This window comes from Monodelphis domestica, chromosome 2 (assembly GCF_027887165.1).
Source record: "Monodelphis domestica isolate mMonDom1 chromosome 2, mMonDom1.pri, whole genome shotgun sequence".
Taxonomy (NCBI): Eukaryota; Metazoa; Chordata; class Mammalia; order Didelphimorphia; family Didelphidae; genus Monodelphis; species Monodelphis domestica.
Window position 1 is genome coordinate 101,937,713 of NC_077228.1, and position 23,134 is coordinate 101,960,846.

The 23,134-nt window shown below is 36.6% G+C and overlaps 1 protein-coding gene across 5 annotated transcripts in view; it reads left to right on the forward strand.

The window, feature by feature from the left end:
* The window catches only part of NR5A2 (nuclear receptor subfamily 5 group A member 2), a 174,331-nt gene extending 152,636 nt beyond the window's left edge, over positions 1-21,695 (forward strand). For all 5 annotated transcript variants that reach the window (XM_056815692.1, XM_007481028.3, XM_001377396.5 and 2 more), the window contains one exon: positions 20,756-21,695. In XM_056815692.1, the coding sequence (XP_056671670.1) occupies positions 20,756-21,003 (248 nt within the window). In that variant the 3' untranslated portion in view covers positions 21,004-21,695. The remainder of the gene's footprint in view (positions 1-20,755) is intronic.
* Positions 21,696-23,134: the final 1,439 nt, after the last annotated feature.

Sequence of the window (23,134 nt, forward strand, 5' to 3'; positions counted from 1 at the left end):
TGTGACTTTTCCTCATTACTCATCTACAGACTGATAGAATACAAGAGCTGGAAAAAACCTTAAAGAGCATCAGGTCTAACTATTTTATTCCTTACTGCACTGAACACAACATTTCTTGCCCAGCTTCTATTCCTTAGCCTGGCCAGTTTGTCATTGGATTATTTTTAGCCTATCACTATTTATTTTTCCAACTATTCTAAGATATCTTCTTATTCTGTTTTCAAACTGGCTGTGAAATATGTAATAAATGTTTGTCAAACTGAATTCATTCAGTACTTCTGAATAGGTGAGCCTATCATTAATTCTTCTCTGTCATTTGGTTGGAATAAAAACTAGTAACTAGGACATCAAATGCCTTTGTTTTAGTTAACCCAATGTTAATCTCACCAGAAAAGTTTTCTCCTTCCTATAGCCTGCATTTTGGTCAGTTATCGCTATCATCAGATGTAAAAATATTGGTGCACCATGTGATTTACTTCATACCATACCCTTTAGGAAAGGAAGCCCCATACTAAGCCACCCAGTTGCCAAGAAATTCTTCATTGGTATATTTATTCTTCAGACTCATAGTAAGAGTAGCGAAAGGAGAGAAAATCAAGGGTTGCCTTGGGGATGTTTGCCTGTTGGGCGATGTTGACCCTTCTACACTGGAAAGCTATACTTGCTACCAGAAAGGTAAATTTGATTGATAAGTCCTTTCCAATAAGTTATTAGAGAAGGGGGGTCTTGGGACATTCAATAACCAAGCCAAAAGGATCTTCCTCTATGCCAGAAATAGGCTCATGAAAGTGCCAACAGAGTAGAAACTTGTGGGTCCATCTATGTCACCCTCATCTATGTCAATCGCATTTTTTAAAAGAAATCTTTCTTGATATCCTTTGAACTCATTTTAATTTTTTCCCTGAAAGCAACTTTCCCATTTTCCTTCATGGGACTATGGGCAACAGCCTGTATTCTCCATGCTCTAAGGCCTAAGGGATGAAGAACAACACATTCACCCACTCCTCTGTGGAAAAGCCGATTCCAGAAACGAGAAGCTGCTGTTGGCAATCCTAACTGCGTTATAGACTGGGGGCTAACATGCACAGTTTAAAGGAAGAGGTTTCTTTAAAATGCTGAATTATGAAGGAGTATTGATTATGTTGGCAGAAATATCCAGAAGACTGCATCTGTGGAGGCTTAAAATTTGAGGAAGGCTGAAATATGAAGACTGATGTTACAGGGACTCTTACTCTATTCTAAGGAGCACATCTTTTCAATTAAGCATAGATTCTTCCCTATCTTCTGATAAGAAGTTACTTAGAATTTCAGCAAGAAACTCAGAGCACAATTCCAAATTCAAGTAAGTGGAGCTGAAGTCGGCAGTTATGCACAAAGAAAAATAATATTTTAATTGGCTAAGCTAATATTTTATCCAAGTTCATAAAAGTCTGAAACAGAATAATTAAATGCAAATACAGTCTTCATCCCAAAGACCATAAGAATGCCTTTAAGCTAATATTTTTAACAAGAACTGCTCGACAGAGCTCTCTTGTAAATTTTATCATACCTGAGGCAGTTTTCCTCATTCGATTAGCTGGAAAGCTGAATTTATCCTGAGGCAAACCAGACATCTAGTACAGGCTAAATTCAACAACTGGAGCTTAAATTTGGCTTAATATATCCCCACTTGGATCTGCCTGTTTAATTCTCTTTCATATGATAACGTTGGTTTATTCATAGTCTGGACTTGCCACCTGAACAAACTGAACCCAGTATCTTATTCTAATAGAATAAGAAAACTTTGCAGAAACCACAAAAGTTCCTGAATGGAAATCAAATGCAAACTTGGATTTCAAAAAAAGATATTTTGTGAAGTCACTACCTGAATGGATTGGGAAGTTTTTCTCTGGGAGAGAACTCTTTTGTTGTGTGTAATGTGCATGCATGTGTGTGTGTTTTTATGAATGTGGATTTTTCATATTCTGTGGAGACAGATGGTCTTTGGACATGGCCAACTCCTCCAGAGGCTTTTCAGCTTTTCCCAGCAGCTGAACATGAAACTTTATATGCCACCTAGTCTATCAAGAACCATTTGTATTTGTTCTTATTATTTCTGTTTTAAATAGTAATCTATTTAGAGGTTCGGGAAGGGGAAAACCAGGAAATTATTCCTACACCCTAAGAGGTTCTTTTCTCCTTTCTTTCTCCATGCTTTTTTTTTCAATTTTCACCTTGGTTTGATAGATGGATGATGAGCAACATATGATTTGCTTCAATCCACAACTCTGAAACTCTACCATGGCTTTCCCTCCTCATTCTCATTGCTAGGAATTCTGAAAAACAAATCACTGATTTGAACGATATATATACAATGGAATGAGGCCAATGCATGTGTCATTTGATGCATTGCCAGGAAGAGGCATCAGTTCAAAGAGAGACTAAAACAGAAATGTTAAAATGACTACTTTAGGATATGAAATCTAAATTTTCACAGCAAAACGTGCCACCTGCTATTTTATTTATTCTACTCACTTATCTGATGTTATTCAGCCTTGATTTTAATATCAACAGCCACCTCAGTTCCATCCTTACCTCCCATCTCTTTCTCCAAACTCTCTATCAAAATATCCAGTTTTCTCTCATGTTATTGGGCCTTATGGTCATGTGGGCAGATCAATCATAAGTGACTACTCTGTGCCAACAATACAAAGAGAGACGAAAGGGTCTCTGCCCTCAAGGAGCTCACAATTTGATGGAGGAACTAACAACAGACCAATATATGAATGAGCTATATACAGGATAAATAGGAAAGGATTACGACAGAAGGCACAAGAAAGAATTAAGTTGGCAAAGGCTTCATGTAGAAAATGGCATTTTAGCTGAGTCTTAAAGGAAGCTAAATAAGCTGAGATAACCAGGAGTGAGCATTCCAGGCATAATGAACAGTCAGAAGAAATACCTGGAGTGGAGAGATGGAGTGTTTTTTTTTTTTTGAGGAACATACAGGAGGTCAGTGTCATTGAATTGAAAAGTACATGTCAGGGAGCAAGGCATAAGAAGACTGGATAAGGAGATGGGACTAGGTTAGAAAGGCTTTGAAAGCCAAATAGAGGGTTTTGTATTTGATCTTGAAATCAATAGGGAACCACTGTAGTTTGTTGAGTAGATGTCACATAGTCAGTGAACTTTTGAGAATGTTGGGAATGGAAAGAGACTTGAGGCAGGCAGACCCACTGGCAAGCTATTGCAATAGTGCGGGCATGAGATGATAAGGGTGGTAAGGTCAGAGGAGGAAAAGGAACCTACTTGAAAATTATTCCAAAGGTGAAATCAACAGGCATTAACAACAGATTGAAACTGAGGGAGAAGGGATGAGAGATAATAAGGAGTTGCGAGTAACTTCTAAGTGTTGAGTTGAGAGAAAGAAAGGATGGTGTTGCCATATATTCCAGGTTTCCATATATATATAGTGGTTAGGTGGAGGACAGGGTTTAAGAATAAGAAAATGAATTCTGCTTTGAATACACTTAAGATATCAATCAAATACCTACTGAACACTATTTTGAGATATCTGGAAGGTGATTAAATATGTGAAATTGGTAGTTAAAAGAGAAAATGGAACAGAATAGGTAGATTTGAGAATCAGAGCAGAGAGATGATAATTAAAACCATGGGAGCAGCTGAATCACTAAATGGTATGGAAGGAAAAGAGAAGAAGGTCCAGGTCAGAGCCCTATGAGACATTTACAGTTAGAGGGCATGATCTAGAGGAGAATCCAGCAATGGAGACAGATGAGTAGAAGGAAAACTGGAAGATAGAGGTGTTTCAGAAACCTAGAGAGAAGAGAGTATAAAAGAGGAGATCATAATAAATATAATAATAATATAATGAATATAATAATAATTATAATGTTATAATGCTATAATAAATATTATAACAATTATAATAACATAATAAATTATAATGATAAATATTATATAATAAATAATAACTAAAAATTTAAAAAATTTATTAGCATTAAAGGCTGTCAAGATGAAGATAAGAAACTCTTAGCAAGGTCCCAGTGAAGTCCTTTTAATCCAAGTAGGACCCTATATGTGTCATTGTATAGATATATACATCCCATGGATGACGTCTTCTACAACTGTTGTTAATCATATATGATATAAAGGTTTATTATGCATGTTTGCAGCAAAAAATTAGAAAAAAATGTCCACTAGATTCAAGAGTTCTTCTTTTGATATCAAAGATCCCTTTGACAATCTGATGAAGCCTATGAGTCTCTTGGCAGAATAATGTGTTTAAATGAATAAAGTGAAATACATAGAACTACAAAGGAGCATAATTGTATTGAAATTCAGTGATCAAATTATTTTTTAAAGTTCATAGACCAGATTAAAAGCATCTGCTAACTAGACCAAAGTTGTTCGTCAATTCTCCTTTCCAAACTGAAGTTGCTTTGTGGTGGCTTGAAACTTCTAGGTAGACTGACACTTCATACAGAAGATCTTTATGGACTGTTAATGGGCTTACTAATGAAAATAATTCTTCAGATCATCTGTCTTTACTGGCCAAGTTCAGGCTTGAGCTCTGACACTATGTCTTTCACACAGTCTTCTTCCTTATTATTCCATTCAAGGAATAACAGTTTGCATACTGATTTGGAGTATGTAGTTTCTACAGACATGATGTTAAGTAATAATAGTAATTTGTGATTCAACAAAATATAGGTCTAAAGTTTTACATTAATGCCTTTTTTTATAAACAATTTCCAGATTAGTAAAAAATGGCATTTTTCAAAGATGTAAATGCTTTTATTGTATATTTCAGTAAAATTGACTAGATCTTTGGAAAAAACCTTGCTCAGAGAACATAATCATTATATTGACTTCATAAACTTTGTTAAAGTTGAAATAACCTTTTCTACTTGTAGTAGAGCTATAAGAAAGTTAAACTTTAGGTCCAGGAACTGATTTTACAAGTAAAGGCATATCTCAAAGTTCATTTATTAAGTAACTACTATGAATATTGGAGAACACAAAGACAAAAATTTAACAGTCCTTGACCTCAAGGAGTTTTATGTTCTACCAGGGGATGCAACATATATGTGAGTAAGTAAATACAAAAATATTTACAAAGTAACAGAAGGAAATTTCAAGCGGGAAAGAGAACTGATAACGTGGGAGAATCAGAAAAGATTTCTGGAAAACACTAGAGAGTACCTAGCTCACTAACAAACTGTATAAAAGTAGAGTTGACTTGGATTTGTTTTCACAGACAGGCTATTGGAAAGAATGGGAAATATTTTTCAAGGGCAACAAAGTGTCTTTTCACCATGGAAAATTAGCTTCACTCTACATAATCCCTGAATGACAAATTTCTACTTTATTTAAATACCAAAACTGTCCATTTTATGAAGAGGATGGAAGACACCAGATGTGTTAAAAGCTTCAGCCTGTTGGCAGAAACTGCCCAGATGTATACAACAGAGGCAGAATCAGTCTCTTAGATGAATAACTGCTATGCAAATTCATTTTCTGAAGGTTTTCTCTCCCTTTATTCCAGCACTGCTACTAGACAGCTATTATTATCTTGAACTGTAATGTTAACTCCTTATTGTCATTTAAAATACACGTCTCTTTCTCCCAATTAGATTATAAAGAACTTGAGGGCCCAGAGCCTCTTTTCCTTCCCATGGGTGGTGCTCTTTACAGAAACATTTGGACTTGATTTTACTTTTCCAGGTGCCAGTATCAGGCACAGTGGAACTAAAAGTACATTCCCTCAGTTGGTTATTGCCAATAGATATTGGGGGGGGTTTTGTCACCCCTTTTAGGTTTTGAGTTCCTTGAAAGAAGGGACTGTCTTTTGCCTTCCTTTGCCCAGTATTACCACAGTATCTGGCAAATGGTAGGCACTTAAATGCTTGTTGATTCACTAACACCCTAGTTCAAATTCAAACATCCAAATCCAAATGAAAACAGAATTTTTCCACTCAAAACAAGACAAGGGGGGAAAATTCACCAAAATGTTGTCAATAAAGATGAGTTTTTCATGTTGGTGAATTTTAATGACTGCAGTAAAAATGTACGTTGGGAACCCGGGCACATTGGTGGGGAAAAAACCAAGATGCAAGCAAAAGTTTTTGTAAAGTCCTTTAAAACTAACATGAGTCACAAAATGGACTCACTGGTTATTATTTCTCTGAGTTATGGCACAGTGAGGCTGTTTTTATGTTTTATTTTTCACCAGAAATTGTTACCCATGTCTGAGTAATACAAATTCCTTCTGTTTGAGCTAGCTAGATTCTGGCTTGTTCCTTTCTAAATTAGTTACCTATTTCCAGCATTTGACAGTATTTGAGGGAAGAAAAAAAGTTGATTCCTGTTTTTCTTTTTTATCCTGTGTAGTATTTGTTGAGTTTTGGGTTTCGATTGGATTTGTTTGTTTTTAGTCACATCTTAGTTCTTGTCTAAACCAACATAAATAATTGGATCTATTATTTCTTTAGTATAAAGAACTCTGTAGTGAGGAAATTTCATCTACCAATGGGAGTCACTCATTCTACTTATAATATTAACAAACTGCCTAAGAACACTGTAGGCAGCTGGATGATGTAGTGGGTAGAGTGCCAAACCTGGAGTCAGGAAGATCAGAGTTCAAATCCAACCTCATATATTTACTAGCTGTGTTACCCTGGGCAAGTCACTTAACCCTGTTTGCTTCAGTGTTCTCTTCTGCAAGATGAACTAGAGAAGGAATGGCAAACCACCCCAGTGTCTTTGCCAGCAAAACTCCAAATGGTGTCACAAAGAATTGAACATGACTGAAACAATTAAACAGCAAGAACACTGAGGCATTAAGTGACTTGCCTTGAATCAAACAGAAATAAATAATATAGTCTGGGAAAGTGTTAAAAAATATGGGGTAGGGGTAACAGAGAGAGAATTCAGTGTTTACAAAATTTTGGGAATCTGCCTTGTCTTTCACAATGTAAACTAATGCAAACTAAGTTGAAAATCTGTATTCATTAAATATTTGGAGGCTGGCATGGAATTCAGACCCAACTTATCTAGTTCAAAAAATATTCACATAAAATACTTCTTTCCCAACTTCAATGGCTGTCCCCTGTACCTAAAATTCTCTCCCTTCTCATCTCCATTTGGGCATTTAGTCTCAGTTAAAATACCTGCAATGTTCTACAAAAAAGCCCTTGTCAGTTCTCCTTAATGCTAGTACCCACCTTCTGTCATGATCTCCAGTTTATCCCAAAAATATCTTGTTTGTACATGGCTGTTTACTTCTTTCATTACTCTCAGATCTCTCTTGAAGTAAAGAACTATCCTTTGCCTTTCTTCATCTCCCTTAGCACTTAGCACAATCCTGGCATGTAGCAGGCACTTAATAAATGTTGACTGAAACAGATAGATGCTTTTGCACAAACAAAACTCCCATTTATTTTTAGCGATAGCTTTTTTGGTGAAACATTAATGACTATAAAATTCTTACTTTAGTACAAATATTCAAAGAGGAAATAATCAAGATTTCTTAAAAAAAAATAGCCATTACTGAGAGATGTGTATTTGGAAATGTGTATTAATGGTTGTATTCAACTGAATATGTGAATTATTTCCTGACCTTAATGCAGGGCTACTGTTAGGCAGCCTATAGTGTGATGGGACACAGTTGTCTGTGAGCTGGTCAAGTGTCAATCATTCAGAAAATATTAAAGTAAAATGATCCCTCTGCATGCAGAATTGGAGGGGTTTTAGCAAGATACACACGCAGGCTTCAGGTTATAATGGCAACACACAGCCCTAATTCCTGTTTGGATAGCCCTGCCAACAAAGAACAACACACAGCAGGGGTTTGGCATCCATTCTGTTACAAAACAAACCCCTGTTCAACCAAAATAGAATCCGACGTGAATTTGATAGGATGAGAATCGTGGGAGAAGGAAAAATAAAAATAAAAACTTTAGTTTATTGGGAACAAACCATATGAATCAAGCTACAAATTCCTACTAATTAATAGAAACAAGTCAAAACTAAAATTCTAATGTCAAAATATTTAAGTACTCTGATGCTGAACTTTTAGATTTCAATACTATATCCTGTTTATTCATTAAAAGACAAGGAACACAGCAGGGTATGACCCTTAAAAATGTTCACCAATGAATAAATTCAGTCTTTCATGGTAAACATCAGGCTCCTTTTGAAGCAACTACATGCCTCATTCATTTACTTATTAGAACTCTAAGTCTGGGGAGCTAAACTACATAGAAATGTTGTAGCCATGCTATTAATTCACTTGTCAAATTCCAATGGCAAGATCAACATCAAACAAAACAAACAGTGTAATTTGTAGCTTATACCAAATAGATACTTAGAAGAATTCAGGTAATTTATCCACATTGGAGCAGCTAGGTAACAGTGGGTAAAATCACAACTTGGAATCAGGAAAGCCTCAATTCAAATTTGACCTCAGACAATTACTAGCTGTGTGACCCTGGGCAAGTTACTTACCCTTGTTTGTCTCAGTTTCCTCATCTGTAAAATGAGCCAGAGAAGAAAATGGCAAATGACTCCATTATCTCTACCAAGAAAACCTCAAATGGGGTCATGAAGAGTCAGACAGAACTAAAATGACTTAACAATTTATCCAGACACATCAGTCAAAAACAGAAGTGGATGCTTATGGGTATAGATAAATATAGCGCCCAAGGGTATAGGATCATAAAATAGTGCAAATAGTTCTTAATATTATTAAAATGTGGGCATTGATTTGGATTTGGATTTTTCCTTTTTGTTTTTTTTTTTAATTATTGTGTTTTGGTTTTTGGTACCACAATCACTTCAAATAACCCCTTTCTCCTAGTTCTCTCTCTTATAACAAGTTAAACAAAATCATCTGAAATAGCAACCATGACAGGAGGCATAAGTAACATTCTATTCTAGCATACCAATACCTTGGATGGATATTTGCAACATTTGCCAGTTGGAACAGTTGGTAAGCACGGCTTTTGATCCAAGTTTTATTGTCTTTTAGTGTAGTTTTCATTTGCATTATTGTAAGCTTTGAGTATCTGGTTTCCTTAGGTCTGCTATCTTTGCTCTGCATCAGTCCATAGTTTTCTTCCAAGTTTTCTTTAAATTCTTCATGCTTAATATTTGTCGCAACACAGTATTAGCATTCCCTTACATCCATAAAACACAATTTCTGCCATTCTTTCCCTCCTTTTCACAGCCCTGACATAGGTATAGAACGTCAAATCAGAAAGAGACCTTAACAGTCATCTCTAGTTTCCTCCTTTACAAAAAAAAAATGAAAATGAGGCTCAAAAAATGTGAAATGTTCTGCTTTTTAATTTAGTGTTCTAATAAATACTGCCTTGAAGGATATTTTGTAATATAGGCTCAAATACTGATAAGAATATGTAACACTGTAAGTCCCTGTAATATTTTGCATTCTGTTCCATAGGTGACCTGGAACATTTTGTACCCTAAATGATATATAAAATATAAATTTACATATATAAATGTTATAAAATATAAATGTAACAATAATACATATAAACTAGGGGATGAAATTTTTTGAGGTCACACATGAAACAGAATACTATATATAATGGAAGCTTAGAAGCTGTTCATATTAGTTCAAATATTTTTTTGTGACTGAAACACATACTCTTGCTAGAAATTATAGCATTAAGTTCTCTCTTCCATTAATACTTGGGACATCACCTACAGAATTAGTCTTCTACGTAAGGAGCATACACTGCAGGTAAAAAATTTCTGCCTACACAATACACACATATATACATTCTTGCTGTTCAATCATGTTCATCTATTCATGACCCCGTGGACTATAGCACACAAGATCTTGCTTGCTTGCACATTGCACAAATGTAATTATGATGTCTTCAATTCATCTGATACATTTGTCTTCTAAATAATAAACTGTATACCTTACATTTGTAACAAATATGAACCCTTGAGCCATTCTCTCAATCCCACTCCCATTGGCAGGTTATTCCCCCAGAGCCTAACTAACTATATCTACCTTCGAGGTTGGAGGGGTCTTGATGGATTGAGGTTTCCTTGACTAAGTACCCAAGTTGGTGCAAGTGGAAATGAATAATCACTGAAATCCTGAGTGAAACTCTGACATACTATGATTCTCACAAAAGCTCTCAGAGGTAAGATATTCAGAGTAGGCATATTACTCTCATTTTTAGATAAATAAACTGAGGTCTAGAGCAATTATGACTTGTCATGGACATAGAAACTGCCAGCAAAAATGTCAGGACCAGAATAAAGTCTCCAGATTTCTGGCTTTGGTTCCATCCACCAGACTTGCTACCTTGCTTCTTAGTTATAAAGATTTTTCCCTGAATTCTAGCATCCCTTCTAAATGATCAAAGATTGAACCTTGGTACACTTAGACCATCAGCTATGTCTAATGTCAAAGCTGAAGCCTGAAAGAAATATTTGGTATATTAGCATTAAATGGGTTTAACTGCATACAAACTTTTATGAAAATTAGTAAATATCTATGATTCTTTATTTTCTGATTTCATCCAGAAAGGAGATTTCTACTCCCAAATCAGTCAAGCAAAAAAAAATTTGCAAAAAAAGACTATCTGCCACCATAAAAGAAACAGACTGAGTCTAAATGCAGATTGAAACATACCATTCTTCACTTTCTTTCCTCCTTGAATTTTTCTCCAGTGCAAGCAATATGTGTCTTGTTTCATATCACCTGCCTTCTTGGGGAAGAGGGAAGAGGTGAGGGATAAAGACAACATGAATTGCAAAGTGTTAGGAAGTGAATATTTAGAAATCATATCAATATAAAATCTGGACAAAATAACACTTTGAAATTTTTAAAAAGGCACAGTGGTTGAGTGGAAAGGTCGTTAGCCTGAGAAATAGGAAACAGCATTCTAATCGCAGTTCTGCCACTAACAAACAAAGTTAGGTCAGTAGCTTACCCACTCACAATTTCATTTGCCTCCTCTGTCAAGTGAGGAAACTGGCTTTCTTGATCACATCCAAACCTAATAGTCTATGAATTTACTCATGAAGGTGTTCCTGGGTTCTTGAAGGCTATGCCAGCAGAGCTAGAACCTTGGAAGGAAAGGAAAAGCTTCAAGACAGAGCCCTGTGGCAAATTGTTTGGTTCTCATCTAAGGACCAGACTAACAAGTCATTAACAGGAGGTTGGCCAAGAAACCAATACTCAAAGAATATAGCATGGGGACATCTAGGTAACCAGGCCTAGAGATGCAAAGTCCTGGATTCAAATGTGGCCTCAGATACTTCCTAGCTGTGTGACCCTGGACAAGTCACTTAACCCCCATTTCCCAGCCCTTACCACTCTTCTGCCATGAAACCCAATATTGATTCTAAGACAGAAGGTAAGGGTTTAAAAAAAAAAACAGAAAAAGGAAGAATATAGCTAAAAGAAAAAAAGATCAATTATACACATTGAGCTTACCAGGGGCTAGTTTGTCTTATTGGGTTTGGGATTTACTGACACTGCACTTGGGATCATGAGTTATTTACAGAAGAATTTTTTATCCAAAAGGCATTATACATGAGTATATTCAAAGCCCTGAGTGTGAAACTCTGCTATGAAAGGAATGAATAAATTGACTCAACTCTATGTGCTTTGACCTAATCATTAAAGACTATCTGAAATCATTTCTATTTGATGAGAAATCAGTATATGGAGCAAAAAGTAGCAAGGGAAGGGCACTGTAATGAATAGAGTGATAACCTTGGACTAAGAAAGACCTGGATTCAAATCCTGCTTCAAACACATTCATTATGTGACCCTGGGGGGGGGGGGAGGGACATTTTACTTCTTAGTGCCTTGAGATAACTAAAGTGATAAGTTAAATGTAAATTTCTAATTTTGACCTTGGAGGAGAGATAGACCATCTTCCATGCCATGAAGTCACAGTTCTGTACCCCATCCTGAAAAGAAAAAGAACAGAAGAACATTGTAGGAGCATAGAACTGACATTACTCAACACGCACCAAAAAGACAAGAGAAGAAAAGTGTCTTCCCTGGAAAATATTTACATAATTTATTCAGAACAACTCCTCTTGAACATTAGTATCCAGTTCCTTACAGCAGTGTCATGACATTTCTCTCCTATTTCAGGAGTTGTCAAATCAGTGAGCTTTCTCTGGGGACAAATTACTATTTGTCATATCTTATTCTTTGGAAAGTCTCCAAAAAAAGCCTCATTGTCTTTACACATTATAGAACTTATTTTCAACATAATTCAACAATTCAACAAACATTCAACATAATCTTATTCTGTGTTCATAGGAATATAGACTTTGGGGAAAACTAGGTAGAAAGAGAATCAGACCTGAAGATTAGAGGGTTAGAGTTAGGGTTAGAGCTAGAATGGGTGCAATAATAAATATTGAAATTGATGATGTTAGAGGTCGTAGTGGTTCTTTTGTAAAAAGTTTAACAGCATCTGCAAATGGTTGTACAATGCCATAGGGTCCGATGTTCCAGGTCCGATGAACCAGGTCCTGGGTTCAAATGTGGCCTCAGACACTTTCTAAATGTACGACCCTGGGCAATTCACCTAACCCCCGTTGAAGAAGAGCCCTTACTGCTCCTCTGCCTTGAAACCAATGCTTAGCAGCAATTCTAAGACTGAAAATAAGGGGTTTTTTTTAAAAGAAAAAAATATAGTATTCAGGTCTTTCATTCTAAGTGCCTTCTCTGCAGATGCTCCCTACCTAATTTATCCTGTCTGTATCACATTTGTATGGAATTGTTTGCATGTTGTATCTTCCATTAAACTCCAAGCTCCATGAGAGCAGAGACTATCTTTTGCCTGTCTTCATATCTCCAGCACTTAGCAGGTTCTTAATAAGTGCTCATTGATCAGTCCTACCCTACTCTACCTTGGTCAGACCACACGTCGCACATTTCATTCATTTCTAACCTCCCCATTTGAGGAAGGTTGAAAAGCTGAAAAACTGAGCATCCCCACAGAAGGGTGACGAGGGTGGCAAGAAAACTGTAAACCATGATGAATCAGTGATGTTTCACCTGGATGAGAGGAGACTGGAGGGGAATATAATTGTTATCTTTAAGTTTCTCAAAAGCTGTCAGGAGGAAAAGTGATTCGGCTTCTTTTGCTTGGCCCCATATGGTAAAACTAGGAACAATGGTTGCTGAGAGATAGATTTCTTTTCATTGTCAGGGGACAAAAAGGTCTAACAATTAGAGCTGTCTAAAAGTAATGGGCTGCTTTGGGAGGCAATGGACTCCTCTTAACTGGAAGTCTTCAGATGGAGACTGCCTACTTATAAAGGATATGTAGAGGAGATTTCTGTTCACGGAGAAGTTGGATGAGATCACCTCTGAAAGAGCCTTTGAAATTTGGAATTTGGTGATTCTGCAAAGTACACTTTTTAAATGGGCAAAGAAGATGTTTCACTTTGGGGGAAATTTGTGTATATGTATGTCTATGTGTGTGCATATACTCACACATATATGTATAAATGAATTATGCATCTATCTTTTCAGCTGAGACTCTGAGAAGTTTCAGGCTAGAGGCCCTTGTTTCAACACAGGGGTCCCAACCCTGAAAAAAGAGCATTGAATGGGAATATTTACAGGCCATGCCAGCAAGAAAAATGTTGCTACTGACCCCTCTGGAGCCAAAAAAAAAAGTGTCTTCATCTTCAGTGAGAGCATAAATTCCATGCATGACAGAAGAACTGGTGCAATGCCTTGTAAAACATGTAATATATTCAAGAAGACCTAAGGGTTTACTCTCCAATAAGGATGGAAAAATCTGCGTGCCCCACTGTGAGCTCACAGTAAGGCTGTTTCATGTAAAAAGTTGGTAATTAGTCCCTGAGTGAATAAAGTAGAATAGATGATAAGGAATTGATACCTAGAGTAGCAACACAAAATGCTCTTTCTAGTCATCAAAATTTAAAGGTTGTAGAGATTGCTAGGTGGTTGCCTATTTCTACTTATGGACAATTTCTAACCTTTATAACTCTGAATGTGAATGTTATAGTTCAACAATCTATGCTTTCAATTTATATTAAATAGCGCATACATAAATTTCAAAGGAATTTGCAAAGCCCCAAGTGCAAGAGACTTTGTGATGCTGGGGGAAAAAACTCTCCGTGCAGGCTTGGGAGGATTTGGGTCCTGTAAAAATCAATAAATCACTGCTTCTCATGATCATGAGTCTCATTCCCCAAGCCAGATGTGATACACCGCAGTACCAAATGGAAACTGTACACTGAGTACTCATCAACACTTAAATTTATTTTTCTAAGGAATCCAGTGCTATGTAATTATCTATCCAGATTTTATGCTTTTGTTTTCTCAAACAATTCGTTGTCAGTTCCTTTGAGAATTCCTCCTCTTGCCGGCATCCATTTCTAGATTAGTTATGGTTCCCAAGCATCTCAGAAACCATTAAAAGGTTAATGCCACAGGGACTCGATTTGGAATATGGACAACTTAAAGGAAATCATTAACATTTTAAACTTCTATGAAAGGGGGTACATCCAATCGAATTGTGTTCATGGTTCTGTGCATAGGATGCTGGACATAGAGAGAGAAAGCTCTGAGTTGAAATTCTGCCTCAGACACTCACTGATATAATCCTGGACAAATCACCTAATCTCTCTCCACCTCAGTTTCATTTTTATTAACTGAGGATTAAAATAGCACCTACTTCCCATGTTGCTATGACTCTTAAAATGAAATAATAGACACAAAGGACGTTGCCAACTTTAGAGCATAAGTGCAATATTTACTGTAATCTGCATATTAATATTAATTCCATGAGTACATAACAATGATAGCATATAGACTTAATTCTTAGACTGGGGGAGATGAAGGGAAGAGCTGGAAAACAAAACAAATTGGAAACCACCTCACAAGGAGTACTATCTGTGGGTTAGCACTTGTCTTTTCATGTTTTCAGGGCTTTATGTGCCATCTAGACAAGAGTTGAAAGTCATGACTTTTCCAACACAAATTGCCATTCTACACTGACCCACCCCAAAGAACCTGAAATAGATGATTTCAAGCCACTTGAAATTGTCAGTGTATAACACTTTAGGTAAAACTTATGTGGAATATATTTATGTAATATATGTGAATGTATTTTTGAAACAGATAAACAGGTGATTCATCACACAAAAGTATTTACTTTGGGGATTCCTTTAAATAACAAGAGTCCCTTTCTTCAATACTTCCATGACTTGTGATTTGGTAAGGATGGGTACTCCTTCCATCAACACAAGTCACAGTCCTGCTACTTAAGAACTTTTAGAATTGCCACAGCCAAAAAAATTAATCCCTCTATAGTCAATCTACTAGTGAGTCTCTCCAATTTTAGCTGGACGGGAAAAGAGATATACAGTTAACTAGTCACACCTCTTCCATGTTTCTTCTCTGCTCAGTAAACTCTAACAGCCCCTTATGAATCAAGGACAAGCTCCTCTATTTGGCATTGAAAGTTCTTTATTCTTTGGTGCTAACTTTCTTTTCTTTTTATTTCTTTTTAACTTTTTTATTAATGGAATTTATCTACAAGTGTCTCAGTCCCTCCTTCCTCTCCCCACATCATAAAAGACATCATCCAGGAGGCAGATATGTATATAGAGATTATGTATTTTAAGTCTCCATTCTTCAGTTCATTCTCTGGACATGATATTCACAAGTAATTCTTTAAGTCCTGAATCTGTAGCTGTATGTGATGTTGTCTGGGTTCTACTCATTTTGCAGTTCATTATCCCATGCAATTCTTCCCAAGTTGTAGGGGGGGCGGAGTTGGGGTGCGACGGGGTTGGCAAGTAGACTGCTCATCATTTCTTATGGCAGAGTGGTATTCTATCACAGTCATATACCACCATTTGTTTAGCTATTCCCTAATTGGTGGGTATCCCCTTGGTTTCCAGTTCTTTGCGACCACAAAGAGAGTTGCTATAAATATTTTGGAACATGTAGATTCTTTTCCTTTTTCTGTAATCTCCCTTAGAAACAGATCCAGTGGTGGTATTACTGAGTCAGTGGGTATACACAATTTTATAACTCTCAGAATATAATTTCAAATCTAACTTTCCTTTCAAGCTGTATTTTACACCACTCCCCATCAGATACCCTTCAGGTTGGGTCAAATGGACTTTTTTTGGCTATTCCCACATCCCATAGCAACCCATTTCCTATCTTTGTACAAACTATCCTCCAAATCTGAAATATACTGCTCTTCCTTCTCATCTCCACAGTTACTCCAAAAGTAATCTCTAGTTTCCTTTAAAGTTCAACTCAAATGCCACATCCTACCTGAGATTTTCCCCAAGTCTATAGCTATTAATGCCCTCTTCTGAACATTACCTAACTATATATGTGGCCAGCTACTGATTAGTACGAATAATGAATCCCATGAAGTGGTCATTTGTATCCAAACTCATAGTACCTGAAGTTATGATCATGCAAAATATGAGAAATATTTTTGCCAAATAATAGCAAATAATTTTGATGAATAATATTTATGGTAAATAATGGAAATATACCATGCAAATTTAAATACTGCAACAACTTCAGGAGGATTGGTTATTAGTGCTAATGAGGACCTGGTTATATTATTTTGCTCATTTGTGTATGTGTTGTTCCCCTTTATTCAATGTGAATTCCTTGAGGGCAGGAACTATTGTAGTTTTGACCTTGTGTCTCAGATGCCCAGTTCAGTACATAATGATTGTTGATTGACCAATGAAGCTTATCCTTTGCTGATATGGTCCCTGAGAACATAAAGCCACTTCCACCCCCAAGAGGAGGCCTTGAAGGAAGACATAAGTAGAGCAGATTCCCCTACAGCATTTTTAAATTTTATTTATCTGTTTATTAAAATACTCAGGTAACCCCCTCCTTCGATCTCCATTCCTCATTAAAGAAGGCATCATTTAACAAAAAAGATATTTGCATATATAAAGTCCATGTCTTACTTATTTCTCTTTATCATTACTTTCTCCGGAGGTGGACATATACAAATCATTCTTCAAACAATATTTCTGTTGCCGTATGTAGCATTCTCCCCTACTCTGTTTGTCTTATTTGATTTATAAAATTGTGATTTATAAGCAACTTTTCAAAAATGCATGTTATGTAAAATTCAGAACTTTCAAAAAAGCCCTAGTTGAAATTTTTTATAACTTATTCTTACAAGATAGCAATAGTCACATATCTCTTTTTCCCAAATGATATGAGAACTATTCCAGACTTTTAACTGAATGTAACATGAACTTTTTTCCCTCCAGACAAAGTTCAAGAGAAAAGAGAGTAGTTATCCTCCAAATATAACTCTTGTAATTAAGTAATCTTCAGAATCAAGACCAACCTGTATTTTTCTCTTTTCTCCAATTGTTGGAGCTTTGGGATGGATGCCTCAAATCCCAACTCCCTTTGCCTGTGGAGACATAGAAAGAAACAACCAAAGAGTACATTCAGTCAACATGCCTGTGTGGTACAATTAGCTCCATGATTCCTATTATGGGTAATAGAAAAAACCATGGCAACTGCCTCAGAGTAAAGATACACCGTTGCGTGAGCTCGGGTCAAAAGGATTCCAGTGGAAATTGAATTGAAGAGAATTTAGCTACAGTGGAGGGAAATTGCATGTTTCACTTCAAGTAATGATGTGAAAGTATAGTACCTGACAAATAATAGTCACTTAATAAGTGCTCATTGGTTGAGAGAGAAGGCAAAATTGAATACTTTCTTAGGCTTTAGAAGTAAAATGGCCAGGCCTGATCAGCTTATCAGCTGTTATTCAAACAAAAATAAAAGTGTTGAGGGTTTTTTCAAATGCCTATTTTATATTATTAATTTTTTTTAAAATAGGATTGACTTACGAATGGGATTCTTTTGTTTTCTTTTGTGTGAATTTAAGCATGAATCTTGCTTTACCCTTCTCCTCTCCCCCCAAAAAAATGTGCAACTGGTTCTTAGAGTCACATTTATCAAGGGAAACATGTTTCAAATGTTCACTTTTAAATAGGTCACTGTTTATCTCACATTTTCCACTAAACAAATCCTGACACCCTCCCTAAGTCACCATTTGACTGTTGTTCACATAGCCCGCCTGTGAGAATTTCTTTCACTGTAACATAAGCCATTATTTCACTTTATCCTTAAAAGTAACTCATTTCAAAATCACAGTAGGGTTTGATATTAACTTGTTTTCTTTAACAGTCTCCCACAGACAGTTCTTAAAAGTTAGTCAACTCCCGTCTCCTGTAGGACGGGTGAAGAGTAAAAGGAAGAATTTTCCTGAGAAGGGCGTCAGAATTTGAGTTGTAATTTCAAAATGGCATATACCCTCTCTATCAAGCATGCCTTGTGACTGTCTTGTATCAATGATCAGCAGAGCAAGACTTTATAAGCATCATAGAACCCGTTTATAAAATTAGTGTCAGGAGCACGAGGAAAGCCATATCTTAGAGTTGTTATGTTATACCAAGAGTCTCAGGGTACTTTCTAACAAGGTTTTTTTTCTTTATCAATTGTATTTGACAGTAGTTAGTCAAGTATAACTTTGGTGTGTCTTTGAAAGCACACACTTCGAAAAAGGAAATCTTTGCAGTCTTTCCTACACAGAGGAACTAAATGCAGCATAATTAACTGTAGAATGCATAAGAGCCTTCATTTTGCAATTAATGAAGAATGAAATAAAGTCTTTAAAAACTGCACACAAATTTCATATGTGTTGAATTGAGGATTCCCGTATCATCAAGAAGGAAATGTGTAATTGAAACAAAAATAGAGTGGCAGAGGGAATCATTCCTGGCCAGAAAGGCATTTGAATCTTGAAAATATCTTTTTTAAATCTGCTGGAATTAAGTGAGTATAATTCTGTGCATTTGCCTACACTAAGGGATGTAGGTGTGAGAATTCTTCAGGCTTCCTGGTATTTTGAAGAATTATGAACACTCTTTTATGTCTCTACTTCTAGAGACTTCTACTTCTGCATTCCAGAGTGAGGAGAGACTTTTATGTATTTGGGCAAGCTGAAAGTAGGATGAGTAGTAATAACCCATTCATGGTACAATTTAGGGCTTGCAAAAACCCATTTACATATCTTATCTGATCATTTAAGACAGTGGTTTTATCCTGACAACACACTTGGATACTTGTCCTTTGAGTTTAAATACCATTCTGAGGCGCAGCCCTCCCAATAATGGACTTTGTTTGCACCAGTGATTATTTGAGGATCTCATTAATCCACTTAGACAAACATATTTGATTCTACCATCACGGCTTTGAAATAAACATCAACTCTGAATCTCACGTTACCCATGTTTATTTACCTTAATACTCAATTCCCTCACTGTTTTTAATTTGGGGCGGAGAGTTGGTGCAGGGGGGTGGAGGGCACATCGATGCAAAATTATAGCTAAAAATGTAAACATCCAAATCATTCTGGACACATTTCTCCAGCAACTGTAAACCAACTCTGTTGTATATGGATACAGAGATAACTAAACACACATATATACACACACAGACATGAATTGAATGGTATATAATGCAAAATCATGTATGAGAGAGTAATGGTTCCTTTGACAACCATTAACAGAGTTGATTGGATTTTGTGCATTTCAGCTTTCAACAAGAGCCTCAGCGATCTTGCCTCAGGATCACATAGCCCCGAACTCTTTCTTATTTATTTTTGTGTAATTGGAAGGAGAGAGGGCCTGCATCTGCTTACTTCACACACGTGCAAGTTTGGATTTATCTGCATGTGTGTGTCACTGCACATGTATCTGCATACTATGTACACACTGGATGCAAGGGGTACCGCTGGCATAAATAAACAACAGAAGGGGTGTTTCATCAAAGAAATTTTCAATGAGCTATTCTCACTGTCTTTTATTTCAATATTTATGGGGTCCCCCTAAGGCAGAGATGCCCTAAAACAACTATAGAGGGCCATTTGCATTAAGGCAAAATGAACTTCCAAAGCCCACCTTCCCTCCTCGAATGCTGAGGTGCTCAAAGAGAAATGCAGAAGCCAGTGTCCGGTTAAAGGGCACTGTCCTGGCCTGTTATTTTGCCCAAAGGACAAGGCTTTCATTTTGCAAAGATCATTAGTCACCAAGATATATATTTTAGAGAGTTTCTTGTAGGGAAGATTATGTTGGCAGTCACTGGAGTGTACCAGATGGTTCATTAGCATGGGTTAGACAAGTCAAAGGCTTTCAGAATCATTTAGAAAATGTCAAACAGAAACAAGAACCCTGTCACTTTTTATTAGAATTAACTACATCATACCCTGGACACAGATTTCACCTTGGGTCAGAAAAATTAATACAGAATTATATGAATTGTGTAATATACTGGGTTAAGATAGGTCTTTCTCTGGGGACTCATTTGCTGGCAATATATTATGGTCCCTCTACTTTAGGAATCCTCAAACCTTTCCCTTTTGTAAAATATGAAAAGAGTTGACCTTGCTCAGAATCCATTGGTGTCTAATTGATTTGAGGTATATGCAGAATTTCAACAAGATACTCTGCTCCTCTCCTTTTGTGATCCTTTTTCCCCCAAGAAGCCTGGTGAGTGGGATCTACTGAATATTCAGCAGCATGTAAAGTATGCTTTATGTCAGGAGGAAAATACACCCATTAATTGAACGCAAGGCTTTGGTAAACAGGAATTAAAATGCAATTGAAATCGTGTGACTTTTTTTTTTTAATCCAGATGTCAAAAACCTTGAGAACTTCCAGCTGGTGGAAGGAGTTCAAGAACAAGTGAATGCTGCATTGCTGGACTACACAATGTGCAACTACCCACAACAGACGGACAAGTTTGGGCAGCTTCTCCTCCGGCTACCAGAGATCCGGGCCATCAGCATGCAGGCTGAAGAATACCTCTACTACAAACACCTGAATGGGGACGTGCCATGTAATAACCTCCTCATTGAAATGCTGCATGCAAAGAGAGCATAAATTCTTCCCCCATTCCCTCGCCCCCAAGAGCTTATTTCTGCTTTTGAAAAAAGAAAAAAGATGAAAAAAAGGAAAGAAATACTCTGAACTGCTCCAAGCAACACTAATTAAAAACTTGGTTTTCAGACACTGAGAAAATGGTATAATAATCAAATACTTAATAGTAAATAAGTGATGTATCAGGGTATTTGTATTGCAAACTGTGAATCAAATGCTACACATCCCCAAAGGAATATAGGACACTACAATAGAACTTGATGAACTTTGCAGGTGGACACCATCACCATGTTGGATGGGAAAGGACAGAACAATTCTTGTATATTTAAACCGATCTCCACTAAATGAAGAAATCTAGGAACAAATTGACCTGTGTATTTAAGCTATTAGATTGGGGAGGGATTTGCGTGCACTGAATTCCTTCACCAGATAGCTGGAGTAAAAACGATTCTAGAGGATGCCAGCTGAACCTTCTGGCAGCATCCTTTTTGCATTATCCTTCCAAGGACCCAACACCTACTCTCTTCTGTGATCATGGATGTGTTCTCTATGCAGGAACCTGTTTAAAAAAAAAAAAGAAAGAAAGAAAGCAAAGACCTCTGGAAGGCCACACACACACAATAACCATGCCACCAAATCATAAAAAGCCTGCACGTCGGGCCAACAAACCGCTAGTACGAACAGTCTAAGAATAAGTTAGCTTGCCATTCTCAATATGTTCTAAAGTTTGTTTTGTCATGTGTTCATGTTGTTAAAAAAAAAAAGGAGGCAGTATCCCTCTTCTGGTCTATGTCAGCATGATACAGGAAAACACGCTTTCACATACTTTTCAACTGCTCCAAAGCTAAAGCTTTAAGGAGACCCATTTCTGCTGCTGTAGCAGTGAGGTGGCATCTGGGCATCCCCACATGCTGGTGTCTGTTAAATTTTCATGCCAAATGGCTTGTTAGAGAGTATTGGTCTTTTCACCATTCTGTTTGTAGTTCATTTTTAAAAATTATTTTTAAAAAATCTGTGCTTAAGTTTCAAAGAGCTAGGTTGTTTGAACTAACAAGCACAAGCCAGTGGAAATCAAGTCATCTGGTCTCGTAGCAATTGAACATGGCCAAAAGGTGGGGGGGAAGGGATTTGTGTTTTTAATATGTATTAGGGGTGGGGGGGTGAGAGAGGGGAAGACTATTAAAAGTAATTAAAAGCTTGACGAAGAGGACAGAAAGAAGAGTGATACTGCCATTTCTAAGTAGACCAAAGTCTGCTGCAGAACAAATATTGGTGAAAGACAATTACAAACAATCTCTTTCCAAGTGAAGATATCAGTATTATGACATGTAAAGTCACAGTTATGAAAGTCTTGCCTTATTTCACTATCCCAAGAGTTAACTGTGCAGGTGTGGATCAGGATATGTTAAAAATAAAGTATTACTACTTTTGCATTCAAAGAAAACCTAGTGTTTACATTCTTTAGGTCCTGTGGGGGGGGGAACCGCGATACTACACGTCACAAAAGCAGTCATTTCCTTGATGTCGCTTTCTGATTGGTAATTATTTTTTACCAGTTCTTAATTACTGTATGTCGTGAGACACTAAAATCAAAAGGGAATCTCATTTAAACTCTAATTTTATAAGATTATTGGCTGCACAATCACTTGCTGAAACTGTTAAAAACAAAAAGAAAAAAAGAAGAAAGAAACCTCCTAGTCCCTTAATTTTTTTTCATAAATATTGCTGGCTTTTAAATAGTTTATTTATATTGTATATCATAGTTTCAACTGTAGACAATTATGATGCTAATTTATTGTTCCTTAGTTTCCCCTTTGTATAAGATATAGCCAAGAATGAAGAAGCCAAATATATGTGTTTACTGTAGCATGTCTTCAAGTTAGTAGAATATATAGTTCAGGGACATACAAGAGTCTTAATGAATGAAAATCAGTCACTTGACTCAATGCCTGTAAATCTTCATAATCCTCAAGGTAGTATATTTAAAATCTGTTGTAAATTATATGACTTATAGCATCCTCTGTTTCAAGTGATCTTAACTTAGAGAGGTGGGCTCTTCACCTTAAATTCCTTTCCAAGCATTGTACATTGTATACCAAAGACATCAGTCAGTGCTTCTCTAGTCATTCAAAGC